Genomic DNA, 18,227 nt, shown 5'->3' with positions numbered 1-18,227 from the left:
TTTATTTTCTACTAGCTCTTCAGAGTGAAGCACTCTGAGTCCCTTTTTCTGTGAGGGATAACATGAGCCTCCTTATACCCACGCCTAGTCTAGCCAGGAGATCATCCCAGGACACTGGCTTATGGGGCTGTGGCCACTCTGGAACTATATTTATTCCAGTTGCTGCTTTAGCTGTAACTGACCATCTGTTTTATGTCTTGTGCTTTGGTTTGCCCTACAGCCCAAGTTACATGTCTTGTTCCAGCCTTAACATAAGAAAAGATAGTACAAAACCAACAGCTTTTTCACAACATTTTATGACTTAACAAGTAAAGAAGCACAATGTCCATAGACCAAATGATGAGTGCCTAAGAGCTAATAGATACTTTATAGATAAATTTACAGTTGGAGAAACTGGGACTCAAAAAACAAGGTTTCCCAGAATTTCTCATATCCTTGAACTACTTACAAATGGGCTTTGACTTTTCAGTGGCTTGCCTGAAATATGCCTTTCTCCTGTTGCATTAAATGATAGCTAAATTAGCAAGATTTGTTTTTAAATGCTAAGAAAGTTTTTAGAAGAAAACTATAAAATGGGTGAAATGTTGAATTAGAAGAGAGCAAAACTGTTAGAATTAGATGACAGAAAAAAAAAAGACATTGTTCTAGTCCTTGTATAAATACAAATGTAGATCACTTCTCTCTCTGCCCCTTGCCTTCCCCATCTATGTGACAGTGTGACAGGAGGCTGCAGTGGCCACCCTGCAAGGCTCCCTTTGGCTCTGAAATTCTGGACATTAACCGTTCCCATGCTCTGATCAACTGTGGGTTCCTCAAGGTGCTGACACTGGGTGATGTTGACAATACCCCACTAAAGACTTGAAACAAGACCATTTATAAAATAGCCTTCTTTTATTGCAACAGAAAGATGTTACTTAGTCCTGTTACCTAATTTCCTAAAGGCATTGGCCTACAAGCCCAAGGTCCTAAAGGCCTCTAGAACTACAGTAGATCCAATGACTTTTTTGGGTAAGGCCAATGTTCCTGTGAGCAAGACTGTTACTGCCACTTCATACTGGATAGCCCCTGTGTGAACCTAAATTTTAATATGGCATGAACTCCATTAACCTCTCCTTGATACTGTTGGATAGCAGGCACGAGATATGTAGCAGTTGTAACCTGTAGGATTGGGATTTCATCTCCAAAGAAACTTCAATTTCCATCATAGGCAATGACTAGCATTTAACTACTACCTAACACTTTCCAAAATGGATCATCAAAGGTATTGCTGACAGGAACACAATCTTTTGCACTTATGTGATTCTTTGCATTTTTTTTTTCAAATCACATTTACATCCCTTGTCTGCTTTGACTTTCCAAAGAGCTTGGTAAGATAGGAAAAGCAGGGATTCTTGCAGTCAGACTTGTGCAGTGACAGGCACTAGGAACAGTGCCTGGGGCCCCTCCTCTACAATTACTATTTTCTTTTTATGTAAACTATTGCCTTCCACAACTTAGAGGATTTTCTGCTATTTTTACTACTATTGAAGTAAGTATGCAGAAACCAATGGTGGCCCTTCTGCTTGATAGGAATTATTCCCTTTGTTTTGGCCTAGAATGGTCCAAGGTTTCCATTCCTGAACCTGTGCATTCCTTTGGGGAGATCTTTAAGCTGCTAGTACAGGGTAAAGATGGAATAGATCACTTTTCCCCCTCTTTGGTTGTCACTGTTGTCATTTGAGGCCACAAGATATTAATTACTTTGGGACTGAAGCTCTTGGTCTTTCTTCATTTTTTTTGAACATAATAAAATTTTAATTAATACAGTATCCTGGATACAAGTAGAATACCACTAGATAAGAACCATATTTGCCTCAGAAATCTACGATAGTTTGGGTTGAGATAAACCAAGGTTTAGGATAGCCACTTCACTATTCACATTCTAACCAATGCCAACCAGAAGCTGAAGCATACTTTAGCCTAAGATTTTCAGCAAAGGTGTAGAACTTATTTTCCATGTAAATGAACATGTCTTCAGGTGCCCTGTTCTCACTTAATGGCAGTTGGGGCAAGTTAGACACAGAGCCCTTACAAAGACTAAGAACCAAATAATTGTACCTTTTGTTTTAGGTCACCTTAACTTTTATTTTTCTTATATATATTCCCAGTAACATTCACATACAAGTTATTTCAGGCAAAGGTTTTTAACATGGGACTCAGCCTAGAAATATTGGTCTTTCTTAATTTTAAGTGAGTTTAGAAGAGTCCTTTTACTCTATTTGAATTTATGTCTATAATGTCTCATTCAGTTTGATTCATCATGCTGTATGCTTGGAGCAGGGCAGATGTCTTGGTGTTGTATGAAACAGGGTAGATAGCAAGAGGCCCCTTGGTGAAGGCCTTCATTATGAAGCAAATACATTGGATTACATGGAGGTACATTTGAATTGACATTGTTTCTGTATTGTTTTGTTTTTCTAGGATTGCGGTGGTCTCCTGTCTGAAGGAGACAACCAAGGTTGCTACCCCTTGGATGGACACATTCTCTGCAAGACCTGCAACTCTACTCGCATCAGGGTGCTAACTGCGAAGGCGAGCACTGACTTGTAGATCCAGGAGCTTGCTTTAGCTGCTGAGTGCACAGCAGCACTGAGAAGAATGAAATACACACCAAGATAAGGAATAGGAAAAATAGAGGCAAGGCCACCAAGCTATGTTTTTCATCTGTTGTGAACCTTTGTTTAGAAACACATAGATTATGAAATTCTTTTTTTCTTTTAAGTTCTTACCAAATACATACTTCACAAGAGATCATGTAAGGCCTCCACAGGCCTTTGTTCTAAAGACATTCACATTTTTGCATGGATTAAGCTCTGTCTCATTCACTTCTGCATTCCTCTCACTTCTAATCCTTGTGTTTTTCTCACTTTTCATTTGGTTGAATAGTTGTTTTTTTGTTGTTTTTTAAGTGTGGTATTTGCTGACTTCTTTTTTTTTATTTTTTTGCTGGGTGAATGTTCCAATTCACAGGTGCTCATAGCTTGCAGTCTCACCCAATATTCCAGACTGCCTATGATTCTAGGGTTGGTTAGCCATTCTCTTGCTCTGTACTGAAAAGTATATTTTCTTGTTGTAGTATACCACTCATGCAACATAAAGGGGGAAAAGGTGTACATTTTTCCATGTTAGGCTATAAAAATTTAAGACTTAAAGTATAATACATCCACACAAGCCCCAACTCAAATTACATCAATCCAAATTCAAAAATCTATGGTGATCCATGGTTAAAGCTCATCAAAAAAGTAGTATGGGTCAATAGCTAATGGCTGGTGAATGAGAACCACACTTTAGTTGTTTTCTAAAAATGATTATGGGGTGGGTTATGCCGAACAAAGCATTTTAAGACTGTGTTTGAAAAATGCATTATTATCCTTTGTTCTATCTTAAGATTTACTTTTCCATACTACCTGGACATAATATAAGCAGATTTGCTTTTGTAACATTTTCAGTACTGTCCCACTTTCCATCTTAGAATTATATATAACATGAAATCATATTTTATATTTTTTTCCTAATACTCAAACACAACTAACAAAATTGACTTTCTCTAGAGGAATTTACCTATTAAAAAATATTTCAAATTCCTTCCTTTTCCTTTTCTTTTCTTTCTTAACTCCCCAGACCCAAGTCTTTTTTTTGCTTGACTTTTGCAAATCAAGACACACAAAATGAAGTAGTGTAGCTTTGTTGCATTTACTTTAAAAAGAAAGAAATGGTTTCAAGATTGTGAAACCAGTTTCATTATTCTCCTAATCCTTCTGCAACTTGAATTATGTATTGCAGGAAACATTTTCATATCATCAGTGTGACATTTATACCACACTTTCAAAGACAATCACTGTAAAAAAAAATCCTTTCTGTGCTAAAAATATGCAGAATCTCTGCCTAAAATCTGTATTCAAATTCTTATTAGCCAGTGAAATACTTGCTTGCCAACTGCAGAGCCAAATTAAGTTCTAGCATGTTTCACTTAAGGAGAGACACCTAGCTTAGTAATGGCAAGTTGCCATTTTTTAAAAACTAATTAAGTATTTGGGGATGAGATTTTTAGTTAAGTTTTCTTTTAAAATTCCACAGGTATTAACTTTTAAGTTATGGAGTACTTTAAATACACAAAAAGTTATAAATAAGAATAATATCACGAATTCTTCTATATCTAACATCAAGTTTAAGGAATATAGTCACATTTCATGAGTACCCTTCCCTAATTCCACAAACCTTTGTATGTCTGATTATGAAAATTTTCTGGTCTGATTTTTTTTTCTAATTTTAACATCTAGAACAGAAATGGAAACTTATTTCTGCATGTTTTCGATTGCACCTCATGCCTCAGAAATTCTAGTTGAATGTACTCTTGTTTGAATAGGAATCATCATATAAGTAATTTTTTAAGAATAAGAAAATATTAAGCCTGTAGCACCACAGTTCCATCGAAATCAATCTATAGCTTGCTTTTATTCAACAGTTTTGTGCAGAGCCATGAATTTCAGCAACTTTTGTTCACCATTGCCCTGCTCTTTCCTTGCTGCTCTTATTGCTGATCTTATATTTCTCATAACACGAAATATAATGATATTCATACAGGGGCAGTATGTGAATTTCAGGATACAGTGGTGACTGTTTCTGAATTCTTGTGTTCCAGATAAAAAGCCAGACTATGCTAAAGCCCTTCAAAGAGCACTGACTACTAGACAATTAGAGTGTAATATAGTCCTCTTATATTGATTTACTAATATGTTTACTATGAAATACTTTGGAAATATCTTTAGGTAAAAATTAGAATCGAATTTATGGAGGGTTATGTTTTATAGGAATAAATGACTGTATTTCCATAGATAAATTTTGCCAACAAAAGAAGATCCAATGTAATATTCACACTATAAAAATGCAGTACCATCCTACTTCTTTGTTATGTTTAGATCTATATGTAACCAAATGTTTACACAACACAAAAAAAAGTTACTTTAAAAAAATGCTGCCACAGCCCTATCCTTGTGGCTCTGCCAGCAGAACTCTGCTTGCTTACAATTTTTATAGTGTATTCTTATTACCTAACCTCAGAGTATCTTTACCAAAGAGTTTTAAAGTAAATCTCTTTTTAATATAGACTTATATTTTATAAGAAGTAATGTGTACACACACAGAAATATTTAGACTTAGATATTTTCCTTTCACAAGATCTAATAAGGAAAGAATTCTACCATATTTTACTGTTAGGATTTCCTAAATATAAGATTTATATTTCTCTTTTTACCTGTTTTATATATCATTTGATTTAAGTAATGCAAAGGTTCCCTTTTCTGTATTATATACATATAATATTGCCTATAACAGAATTATAAAGATCATATTAACTTGATGATTATACTCATTGTCTTTTGATATATTATCTTAATTGTTATCATTTTAATACATAAATAATGAAATAGAATAGAGTCTATAACACAAAGTTTGTAAGGAAAATAGCAGATTTTTTAAAAGTATCAAAAGCACAAATATTTGCTATTTCTGTATAATGTGAGAGACATACAGAAGGAAAGAGGAAAAAAAGCTATGCCATGAGCTCTTCAGACTATTTCATAATAAGATGATTTTTAATTGTTTTTGCAGAGCTGGGAATTGAACACAGGACTTCACACATGCTAGGCACATGTTCTACCACTGAGCCTAAAGTAAGAATTTTAGAATGTTTGCCAGCTCCTACTAACTCAATGTGGAATTTGGTTGACAAACAACATTGCCTTTAAAACTAAAAAATAAATCAAGCATCCCAGTATAAGGAATCTGAGATACCAATATCTCTGCAGCTCATAGATGAGGGTTCCCCTCCCCATTCTCAACACACAGTTGTTTCTGCAGGAGCAACTTCTCTGATCAAAATTTCTGGTAGGGTGTATGCTGATTAACAAGTAGACATAATGATTTCCTATGAGAGAGTCTGAGGAGATGCTCATGCTAGTATTCAAAGAATGTAACCCTAACTATATACCTTAAAGAGGTATTTATTCTGCATCTAGGTCTAGAGGAAGAGAGTGCTTTTTCAATGAGGCTACAGTAGATAGATAGTAGAAGATAGACAGGACTCTGAAAATGCAACTGCCAACCATGTTCTTAGTTAGCAAAAAAACAAAAATCCTATTAATGTGAACCAGCCAGGAATAACAGTGTTATTTCTATTTGATATGGTTTGGGCTTCTCTTGTCAAATCTGTGTCTGCTGCCCCCTGATCCTTCCATTATCAAGTTTTGAAGGGTGTTGGGAAAATGATGGCAGCTGCTAGGGAGATCAGGGGAACACTGATATAACCTCACAGCCTCTCACCATCCCTCTTGGCTTGGAAAGGCTTTTTTCCCCCATATACAGTTCTAGAAATATTGCCATTCTACCTTAGTATTTCACATTTGTAGTTTAAACAAGTGATTGTCCATCTGTTGCCTAGAGCTACAGTACATGTGTGTTATGAATGAAATATGACAGCATGTTCCATACCCCTTGCTTTAGCCATCTGTAGAAAACCAGCAAACTGAAAAAGATATACCTCTGCAAAATGTGCCTCTAGTCCATTTCTGTAGATGCCTCTTTCCGTACACTGACAATCAGAAAACAACCCATGATTGTGCCTTATTTTTAAATAATCTCTTTATACTACTCTGACTATTCTGCTGAGGTCAGTGATGGAAACAGTCATCCCCAAATCCCAAATATATACTCAGCAGAATTTCAAAACACATCCAGAAGACTCTGAGTTCCTCTTAAACATCTTCAAAGAGTATTTTTTTTTCTCCTTCTAGAAGGTTCTCCTGGGTCCTTCCAATTAGGAAAACATTTTAAGCCAGAAACTGATATATTGGATGTTGTTTGTATTTGTGATTTTGTCTTACTCAGATAACAAAGGCAGAGACGTAAACCATCCCTACCCATGTGGCAAACCCTTTTTTATTTCAGTTGCCTTTGTTTGACTTTATAGTGAATAGGTGAATTTAGAGTCTTGGTTCTGTGCAAGTCATTACTATAGTGCAATTATGAACATTTCAGGACAAGTTCTTTACTTGACCAATAATCAGAATGAAATTCTTGTTAGGAGATGTTGTTTCATTAACACAGCTTTGTTTTAAACCTTTAAAGAGTCTGACTAAACTTACTGTGATATGGGAAGAAGGATTAATCTCTCCTTCCTTACCCTCCCCTTTCTTCTATCTTACTTTCTTTCCTCCTTTCTTCCTTATTTCCATTATGCCTGCTATGCTACCAAAGTTGGGCTTGTAATAAATCATTCTTCCATAATCCTTATAGAACTATAATTAGACTAAGGGAAAAAAGGAAATAGAAAATACATGTGGCACCCAAAATACTTTCATTTTAAGGGACCTATCTTTGAACTTGTGTGTAGTCATGCAGTGAGATGGTGTATATCTTCATCAGGTTATCTGTTAGTTGATTCTTGGCAAATTCATTTGTAACTGATCTAGGTTTTCTGGCCATGTGCAAAAATAATGTAAGACATCATTGAAACTTTGTTTTCAAATCCAAAGCATTCTGACCACAAACCAATTATGTTTTAGTGGCAGTATATCATTTTGTTTCATTGAAACTTGATTGTTTTCTATGTTACAAGGGAAAAAGAGATTATCTTTCTAAAATTTTAATATATAGCATTTAACCCACAATAATATTAATTTTTAATTTTTGAATCATAAGAGTTTTGGAGGTTAATCCGCCACTTGAGTTTTTATTGGATCATGAATTACAGGCATATTTTCATTCAATACAGAAAAGGACACTAAAGCATTTCTCTGTTTTACTTTTCTGTTTCTTTTGTAGAGTTTCTTCTGTAGAGTTATAAACTCTTATTTCAGCTAGCCAATAAACGTGGCTTATTTTATGGGGAGCTGTGTGAAAGATGCATTTTAATTGAACTGAAGTTATTTTAAAGAAAACATTAAAATCTTCACTCTTCATTTCTGATTGTCATTTAATTTACAGAAATCTTTAAGTTTAAAGAAGAAATCTTTAAGTTTACTAATAAAGATTCCTACTTCTAGGGCTGGGGATATGGCCTCGTGGCAAGAGTGCTTGCCTCGTATACATGAGGCCCTGGGTTCAATTCCCCAGAACCACATATACAGAAAATGGCCAGAAGTGGCGCTGTGGCTGAAGTGGCAGAGTGCTAGCCTTGAGCAAGAAGAAGCCAGGGACAGTGCTCAGGCCCTGAGTCCAAGCCCCAGGACTGGCAAAAAAAAAAAAAAAAAAGGGTATGAGGGACAAGGTAACAAACTGTACAAGAAATGTATCCAGTGCCTAACATATGAAACTGTAACCTTTCTGTACATCAGTTTGATAATAGAAATTTGAAAAGAAAAAAAAAGATTCCTACTTCTAGCTTTTATTAAAAATAATTTGAATATGAGCATATGTAAATAATAATATTCTACTATCAGTTATATGCCATCCTTAGATGTCCACCATTTCTTTTAACTTTTATCTCTCTTAGTCATACTCCCTGATCTCATTTTAATAATGATTGTCTAAACACTATATGAGAATCATCCCAGAAGTAACTTTCATTCAGGTGAACTGCAGTAGAATCAAGCAAGCTCAGTCTGTACTTAGTACATAGTAATATGACATGAAATAGCATTCCCAGTGGCATCTGTCTAGCTTTATGGAAGACTTGAGATCGAAAAAGATATCTTGAGTTTATTCACTGACCTAATTGGAAGTTGAAGCTAAAATACTTAGAGTGCAACAGGAGAGCAGAGATGATATCCAATAAGATACCCTCACTTGGCCAAAATGTCACAGATTCTGGAATTTTCTCATTGACAGGAGGAAAGTCTGTCCTGTGTTCAGGCTTACTAGAAGAGAAAAGTTCACGGGCAAAACTAATTATATTGCTACCTGCTTTTTTTTATCCCTTTATAATTGAAAGGGTGAATGAGTTGGGCAAACAAAATCCAGCCTGTATAATGAGAACAGAAAGGAGTTTTCCATGAACTTCATTGCAGCATGAGAAGTACATTACTTTCGCTCCATAGTTATGCTCCACTCTTGCAGAAAATGCACCCATCATTTGAATCCTCACAAGAGAACAAGCAGTGCCCTTCTACATTCTTAGTTCTTCTAAGTACATTGTTAGAAATTACTGTCTGTTCTGTTTATTAATACAATCCCATCACAGATTCATCCCAAAATGGTGATCCAAACTTCTTAAACAGCACCTATGTTGAGGGACTCCTCACCTCATGATGCCCTCCATTTCTTCCAACACCATTGTTGTAATTTCTCCCTGTCTTGAAAGCTAAACCAGTCTTCAGGGCTTATGTTCCCTCTTGTACCACAAAAGACTAACCCATAAATGTTGCCTCCTACCTCCATTTTCTTTTCATTATGCTTGTTTTTGAACAATGGGTCACTTAAAGAAAAACTGAAGATTTTTTTTTTAATTTAAACATCATTAAAAAACAGTCTAAAGGGTTTTCCAAGTTATGAAGGGTTTGTTTGGTTGGCTGATGGTTGTTTGTTGTTGAGTATCCTCTCTTTGCAGAAAGCAACTGTTCAGATAGTTGTTACATACCTTCCCCCAGTAACGAATTCATCAACAATACTTCCCACTTATCTGACCTGCTGATAATGGCCCTTAAAATACTGGGAAATGTCAGTGTGTAATTTAGAACTCTAACAAGGAAAAGGCCAGAATGAACTAGAGTAGAACTACTGAAAATCCATTGCTTCTCATCAGTTCTTAGGGGAAGACAAGAAGAATTTCGCTCTTAGGGGAAGGTGTTATACTGTGCTACAGTTTTGTACAGAAATGCATAAATTCTTTCACTATTGCCCCAAATTGCTGTTTACTCAGTATTCCTTAGTTTGGGGAAGGGCAAGGGTTGCCCTCTTCTACCTCAGCTTTGATTTAGAAAGACCCATAGGCAAAACAAGTCACCATCTCCGGGCAGCACCTGAGGGTAGCTTTCCAAGCTGTAAAATAATAATTCCTGAGAGAGCTTACAAGCTACTTTCACACATAAAACAGCCCTGGGAGGAAGGTTATTAATAGCTCTATCCTCGAAGAGAAAGCTGAAGTTCAGAATTGTTAAGTGACTTGCCAAAAGCAATATACCTAATCAGTGGCAGATTTGGGGATGTGCTCACATCTTGCAAAGCCACTGCTGTCATAGAGAGCAATGTGTCCTTTTTCAGATTACTGAAGCCCTGGTTAGAAATCATCCAGGGAAATGCACAGAAGCCATTTGGCTCTCCATAGCAGATCCACAATTGTACTGTGGTCTGGAGGTCATCGAGAGCTTGTAAACATTTTCTGTATCATCCTGGCAGGAAATCACTTGGTAGTCTATGTGATCAGCAATGTGATGAAGTTGGTGGGGAAAGGCCATTGAAAGCACAAACAGCTGGTTATAGAAGCACAGGGCAGCAAATTTCCCCAGAGACACTTGGTTTCTTGGTTTACATTAGATTAACTTCAACCCTCTCTGGAACAGTCAGGTTCAGAATATCAATGGAAACTGTATCATTTAGAATTTAGTGGCATGCGGAGATGACTTGATCCTTATGAAAAGCCTCTCTCCCGTGGGCCGTGATGTATGTCCTGCAGAGGCAGAAACTGCTCTAGGGAAGCCATGCATGTTAGTCTGTCTTTCCACTCACTTTTATTGAGAGACCACCCCAAGTGTGTGTTGCTGCAACATGCATTTCTGATTTCACCAATCTGTGACCTTGAAATGTCTGAACAAATGCTATGGAATTGATATTTCTGAGATTTGGCATTTGCCATTTGATAGACTGGACTCCCAGAACTGTTGTATTTCTGTGATTAATATGTCCTCACCATAAGTAGTTTAGTAGTAATGTTGCTTTAAAAAAATACTATCTGCAAGACACATCATATATTCTAGAAGTTAGTGCTCAACAAATGGGCATTTCCCACTTGAGCTGCATCCCTCAAGAAGCTCTTTATTTTTTTGGAGGAGGAATACTCTTGGCTTTGAATTTTCTGTTTGGCTTTTCAATTTCCTCTCGCTGTTTGCTCTAAGTTAAAACGTGTGCACTTACTAAAAAGAATTCTATCCCCACATCAAGTATGTATTAAATGTTTGGAACCTTTAAAACGATCTTGTCTAGTAAGTTTACTAAGACATTTTTCCTCCTTAGTGTCTGTTGTCTATCTTCTTCACTCATCTGATTATCTGCTGGGATTAATGGGAGCCAAGTTAAATGACGTATGGTCTTACCACACACTCCAGTGTTCCTATTGAGGAATACAGAGATTTTAGCAGGGTTGACAGAGTGATAGCCTTGGTTGAAACAACACATTCAAAGGCTGGAAAGGTGCCCCATCTTCCTGGGAGGTGTGATGTATAAAATATGAATAATACTAATAACAAATGGAGTGGGGAAGCAATATATACCATTGATAGTTTACTATCCTAGGACCAGAGTGCTAGAATAAGCATTTTGAGTGGTGCTCATAATTACTGAGGTGAGTACTCCTGAGCAAAGTCTTGCCCGGGTACAGCTGTGGTGTCTTATTAGAGGGAAGAACAGGACAGTGAAGAAAATATGAAAAAAGAAAATTCTTAAATATCCATTTGAAAATATCCTTATAGATTAATGTTAAACCCCAATACAAAATCTAAAACGAGAACTATTCTAAATTTGCCTCCTCTCCCCCCTATAATGTAGTTCCCTAGATTTAGACAAAACACATTTGTTACCTTCAAAATATAAACATGGGGGGGGGGCTGGTACGTGTACACATTCCAAGAAAGCTGAACCTCCAGAAGAGAATTTTTACTTTGAAATACTTCAGCTTTCCAGGCCAGGAAATTAATAATTCCTAGACCTGACCCATTTATGTACCTGCCAAAAAAGAAGAGGAAAAGCTATTTAAATTTTGTATGTATCTATTTATCTTTTTAAAATATGCCAAAGGAGTTTTAAGTAGGGGTGGAAACTTAGGTATTTAATATCTTGATTCCTTTTTTTATGCTTCTACTTGTCAAGAATAGGATAGAGAACTATTTTTGGGTATTCCTACTGATGTATTGGCATTTTATAGGTTGCTGGTTTTGCTTCACACAGAGGTGTAAGAATAAGAGTTGCTTTCTTAAATCTATGTCCACAGTCCTGAAGCAGTAAATATTAAGTCTGAGTATCTTTCCTGGATAAATTATTTACTTCTTTTTCTGAATCACTTTAGAAAATTCAAACTGGAGGAATTAGCTCTTCATAGACAACATTTCTCCTGATTACTTTCTTAGCTGAGACATATTTCAAAAGGAGGAACAAATCCAGTTTCTCTCTTTCCCTTTGGATGACATTGGTGCTCATTTAGTAATTACATACCAGAAATAGGAGAATCGCTTACTATTCTGCTTCATTCATCCTTTAAACACAAGACTTTTCATAATTCAATTGTCAGCAACAGAAATGGTCTTTTTAATTTTTTTGTGCCAGTACTGTGACTTGAACTCAGGGCCTGAGTACTATCCCTGAGCTTTTTATGTTCAATGTTGGTGCTCAGCCACTTGAGCCACAGCTCCATTTCTGAAATTTTTTTATCATTAATTAAGGATAAGAGTCCCAGATGGCTTTGAACCATGATCCTTACATTAATCTTCTGACCCTGTCAGGGTAACATTGTCAAAAGAACCACCAGATATTAGACCTCCCTCATGAGTAGCAAATGGAATTAGCAAGGACCTTACCATCATTCCAGCTCCAGTAAAAGGTCTAAACTGAGAAGTATCCTACATAAGATTTAGAAATGTAGAAACTAAATCTTATCACAAATACCTTACAGTGAAGTATTAGTCAGTCCATTGATAATAAAAATTTGAGAAAAAAAAAAAGACAACTTTCTTCCTTTTACTACTTTTATTTATTCCCTTGGGAAAGCTGATAGGCACATGAACCCAAACTTATTTCCTCACTGAAGAAAGTTAGAACATTTTCCCTCTAAAAATATGAATGACACCTTTGTTCTTTTCCAGGAAACATTTCAAATAGGAAATAGAAGCATATATAAGATTATCATGTGGTATAATGTACCTTAAGTGAAAATTTAAACTTAAATGCAAACCTTTCTCTTTTTAAAATGAGCAGGTCTTTGCATTCTCACTTAGTTTTCTCTGCTCAAAGTTGATGCTCTGCCATTTGAGCCACAGCTCCACTTCTGAGTTTTTGCTAGTTAAGTGAAGATAAGAGTTTTTCTGGGCGAGCTTCAACTGTTATGCCTCAGATCTCAGTTTGCTGAACAACTAAGTTCCCTGCACCGAGGTATGTGCAACATTTACAGCTAGATTGAGCTCAGAATTTTTTGTACATTTTCTATGCAGTGAATTCTTTTATTTCTTGTGTTGTTTTGTCTTGTCTTTTAACCTACACAGTTATCATCATTTCAACAGAGTCGCAGCTTCTTTTTCTCTACTGCTAAGTATGGGAATATGTGCAATTACAAGATGTACCAAAAAAGGAAAGGGAAAGAACTTTCTAAGTAGCAGATCTGTGCCATAAAGGAGAAGTGACATGAAGATGCAGAGCCTAAGAGAGTAATTTTCCCCAAACCTAACACACAAGCGTTTCTTTCATAGCTTTGTCACAGGCTTTTCTCCTTCTGTGCCATCCATCACCTTTAAGAAAAATGATTACACCTTCTCCACGTCTGCCTTTTTAACAGTTAGAGTTGAGTTGGCAAGACTTCCCTAGCTCTGAAAATAGCCATTTGCCGACTCTGGCCTCTTTGAGAGACTGACTCAAATCTGTGATCTTCTGTTCAGTATACACATCAGCAAAGTGAGAAGACAAGCACTAAATATAGTCTCTATTAACTTTACTTTTAGATTTACTGTCTTCAAAAAGTGCCTCTTCTGAGACACACGAATGTTATTCCTACATATGTATGTACACAAGGTACCCAGAGTCGTACTGTTCAGCCTTCAAAAACATACCATCAGAAAGCATAGAGGGCTGAGATGAGGAATTCCTGCCAAATGGTAGAAAGGCACTCTTTCCCAGTATCCCCTATGGAGTGGCTACCATGATGTGTTTGGGCAGCAAACACATTTTTTGAGCATTCCTTGCTGATAGGGACACTTTGGATTCGCAGCCCAAGAATGGTAGCGTATTGCCAAGGTTTCCTCTACTCTACTCTAAGTATATATTTGCATTATGGGGTTAGAACTTTAGTCAGGGGGAAAAAAGCATGTTGAGGAGCATTAATAGAGCCAAGGTCTATATTGAAATATGTGTCATATATGCACTTTATCAACTAAGCATTGGTTTAGAGTGCCAGGGTGCTTCTTCTTTCATTTCTCACTCTAACATCAGACAAAACTAAAGAAAATCTTGGCTGTGAGGTTGGAGGCTCAGGGGGCCAAATGTCCCTTCCAGATTCTTAGAACATTTTTACTCTGACTCCTAAGAATAGTAGTGCATGTTATCTGATGGCTCTTGTTGCAATATCTGTAAATATTGTTGCTGAAACAGTACCATAGTGTAAAAAGGATGGATTCCTACCCGATAGTGGCAATAGCACAGGATCCAGGTAGAGAGGATGAGGTAGACAGTACATAATTGTAGAAGAAAAAGTTGAAGGGAGGACATGATTCCAAAAAAGATTGTTCTCAATGTGTCGTCTGACTCAACCAGCTGGCAGATTATACTTGCCAAGTTGCTTCCTTTCCATCTAAGTCGGTTGGCTCCATACACACTCGAATCTGCCTCTGAGGAAAGTGAGATGCATTCACTTTCTGGAAAGGGAGTTCTTGATGTCCTCTTGGTTAAAAAGTTGACACCTCTCCCACCCAAGCTTACCAAATGGAAGTAAAATGGACAAGCTATGGAAGTTAGATGCAATGACATTATAGTCAGCCACCATGAAAGAGCCCCATAATTGGAGGTAAAGGCACAACAGACATTGGTTAATCATTTCAAGTGTGATCACCCTGCTTTGGTCACCACTACTTCATAAGATTGGTTGATTCATTAAGAAAGGATGATGCTCTTCCTTAAGAAAAATCTACTATCCTCTTAATGTTCTTTTTTCTGTCTTTTCTTCATCCACGGTCAATGCTAGTCACTTTCTAATGTTTGGGAAAGTCAGATTTGCATTCTAGGAAAGAGTTTTAAAGCCTCTATGTAAAATCACAAGAGCACTGTGACCTCCAAGGAAATTTCCCTCCTTGAAAACAAATGGACTGAGAAAGACACAAATGTGGCCTTGTTCTAAGTTTCAGTTTGGTAATTGTGACCAGTAGAGTTTGTTGCATATAAGGGTTAAGGGATATTTATGTAGAGATAGATGAAGAACAGGGAGGAAGGAGGAAAAAGCCAGGTTTTGTCTAGGCTAAATATGTCTCCTAAGAGTAGCCACTTCCTACTAGCTAACCATGAAAGCCATGCTGAAACACAAAGACAATACGATTCTCTCTTTTTTTTTTTTCCATATGTGTGATTCTGGCAGCCATAGTAATCCTACAGTATAGATTTCTAGGTCTTATATTATTTAGAGCAAATTTCATTTATTCACTACATCATGACAGGTCTCCAACACCTCCAAAGTGCCACCCAGGGTTCCTAATGAAAACGGGATTAAAACCTGATATAGCAAAGGATTTGGGTATTCCCATTTGTATTATTAATACATTATCCAACTATATTAAATCGTATTTCTATATACTTTTTATCAGTTGTTTCTATCAATTATGTTTTTCAATGCTTTGTAAGAATAAATATGAAAATCATATCCTTTTTTCTGTAAAAGAACTACTTTGTTATATTTAGAAATCCAATAAACTTCTTATTCCATTTACTTGACTGTGTGCAGCATTCTCTTTCAATCTGATGGTCTCTGTTTTCTTTTCTTCTAAGCCTGGTGCTGTGATGCATTTTTTACATCATTTGTTTTCCATATGTTCTTCTGAGAACAAGAATGTTTCTTGAAGCAAGCACAGGGCCACAAGAGCATGAAGGCCTCATTCTCTTTCCTGTCAGCACACACAAGCTTCTTGTCTGATGTGTTCTGAAATCACTTCACCACCCTCTGCCTGAACCCTGCAAACAATAATTTTTTGCCTTTTGAAGCTGAATCCAAGTTAATATGTCCCTTGGGGTGCTAGTAGAATGTTTTATGTTCTTATTCAACAACTGGCTAACTTTTCACACTTTTATATGCTATGAATACTTCTCAGACACTGAGAATCCACTGTGCCAAGGCAACTTGAGGGATGTGTATGTGCCACATACTATCTGCTATCAAGATTTCCATTCTGCCATTGTGCTGACAGAAGTGGGGATGAATAACCATGAGTGATTCATAAAGAGTCAGATACAGGCGAGGAAGCCTTTTCATAACTTTACACTTAGATTAGTTGGTATAGTTCTGTGATTGTTTTCCTCATTTTTAAATGGAATTTCTGAGGTTGGGAGAAATAAAGTTAATCACCACAGAACAGCATTGCATCTTAAGAAACTGACATGAAAGATGCATTGTATTCATAACTTGACATATGGAATTGTACAACTAATTAGTAATCAATTTTTAAAGATGGAAAGAACAATATATGTTTTATACACAGCAGTCATGAAGGAGAACCAATACACCAAGTCCACAAAACTCTAGGACCAAGTAGAGCTAGAGTTACATCAATCTTATGTCTTTTCTCTATGAAGCCTCAGTTTTTATTTCTACACTATGATTTTGTAGCTTAACAAATGCTGCAACATCTGAGAACTACAGGTGAAAGAGAGGTCATCCTTTTGTAAGCTACCAGATACAAGACAGAACTTTGACCAAATAGTAGGCAAATCACTCAGACTCGGGATTTTTCATAATTTCTTTCCAGAACATTGTAAGCTAAAAAAAAGAAGGAAGAAGGAAGGAAGAAGGAAAGGAAGGAGAGAGAGAGAAAGGAAGAAAGAAAAGAAAGTAGAATGTAGTCATGCCTTCCCTTCCCCTCTTTTTGTTAGTTTATATTCCTTGACATCTCTTCATCTCTCATTAATTTATTCCAATTCATAGAATATAAGATCTAGAAGGGCTTTTAGAAGTCTTTTCCTTGGATCTTACAAAATTCCCAACTATGAAGGCATTTTCTCAAGGTCACACAATTAATGACGAGACTGGATCTTGGTCTGACTCTCAATCTCATACTTTCATACAGATGCCATTTAGGAGTGAATAAAACTGAGGGAGTACAGAACTATGCCTACTTAATCTTTGATAAAGGAGCTAAAACAATAGTATGGAAGAAAGCCTCTTTAACAAGTGGTGCTGGCAAAACTGGCTCAACACATGCAATAAACTAAAACTAGATCCTTATATATCACCCTGCACCAAAATCAATTCCAAATGGATTAAAGACCTTGAAATCAAAACAGGCACCCTGAAAACACTAAAGGAAGGAGTAGGAGAAACACTTGGGCTCCTTGGCGCAGGACAGAACTTCCTTAACAAAGACCCAGAAAGGCTACAAATCAAAGAAAGGTTGGACAAATGGGACTGCATCAAACTGCAGAGCTTCTGCATGGCAAAGGACATAGCTCGCAAGATAAACAGAAAGCCCACAGACTGGGAGACGATCTTTACGGGACATTCAACAGACAAAGGCCTCATCTCTAAAATATATGCAGAAGTAAAAAAATTACCTTCTTCCAAAACAAAACCGCAAAGAACCAATAGCCCCCTCATGAAGTGGGCTAAAGACTTACAAAGCGACTTCTCTGATGAGGAAATGACAATGGCCAAGAGACATATGAAAAAATGCTCTACATCACTGGCCATAAAAGAAATGCAAATCAAAACAACATTGAGATTCCATCTCACCCCAGTAAGAATGTCATATATCAAGAAAACTAACAATAACAATTGTTGGAGGGGATGTGGCCAAAAGGGAACCCTACTTCATTGTTGGTGGGAATGTAAACTGGTTCAGCCACTCTGGCAAGCAGTATGGAGATTCCTCAGAAGGCTAAATATAGAACTCCCCTATGACCCAGCAGCCCCACTTTTGGGTATCTATCCAAAAGACCACAAACAAAATCACAGTAAAGCCACCAGCACAACAATGTTCATCGCAGCACAATTTGTCATAGCTAGAATATGGAACCATCTCAGATGCCCCTCAGTAGACGAATGGATCAGGAAAATGTGGTACATATACACAATGGAATTT

General features: G+C 36.8%; 1 protein-coding gene across 8 annotated transcripts in view; it reads left to right on the top strand.

Moving 5' to 3' along the window:
- The window catches only part of LOC125351882 (LIM domain containing preferred translocation partner in lipoma), a 645,466-nt gene extending 639,898 nt beyond the window's left edge, over window positions 1-5,568 (top strand). For all 8 annotated transcript variants that reach the window (XM_048346968.1, XM_048346963.1, XM_048346966.1 and 5 more), the window contains one exon: window positions 2,461-5,568. In XM_048346968.1, the coding sequence (XP_048202925.1) occupies window positions 2,461-2,589 (129 nt within the window). In that variant the 3' untranslated portion in view covers window positions 2,590-5,568. The remainder of the gene's footprint in view (window positions 1-2,460) is intronic.
- Window positions 5,569-18,227: the final 12,659 nt, after the last annotated feature.

Source organism: Perognathus longimembris, chromosome 5 (assembly GCF_023159225.1).
Source record: "Perognathus longimembris pacificus isolate PPM17 chromosome 5, ASM2315922v1, whole genome shotgun sequence".
In the NCBI taxonomy this organism is placed as follows: Eukaryota; Metazoa; Chordata; class Mammalia; order Rodentia; family Heteromyidae; genus Perognathus; species Perognathus longimembris.
Note: the sequence above shows the minus strand (reverse complement) of the source record. Positions and strands in the feature narration are given on the sequence as shown.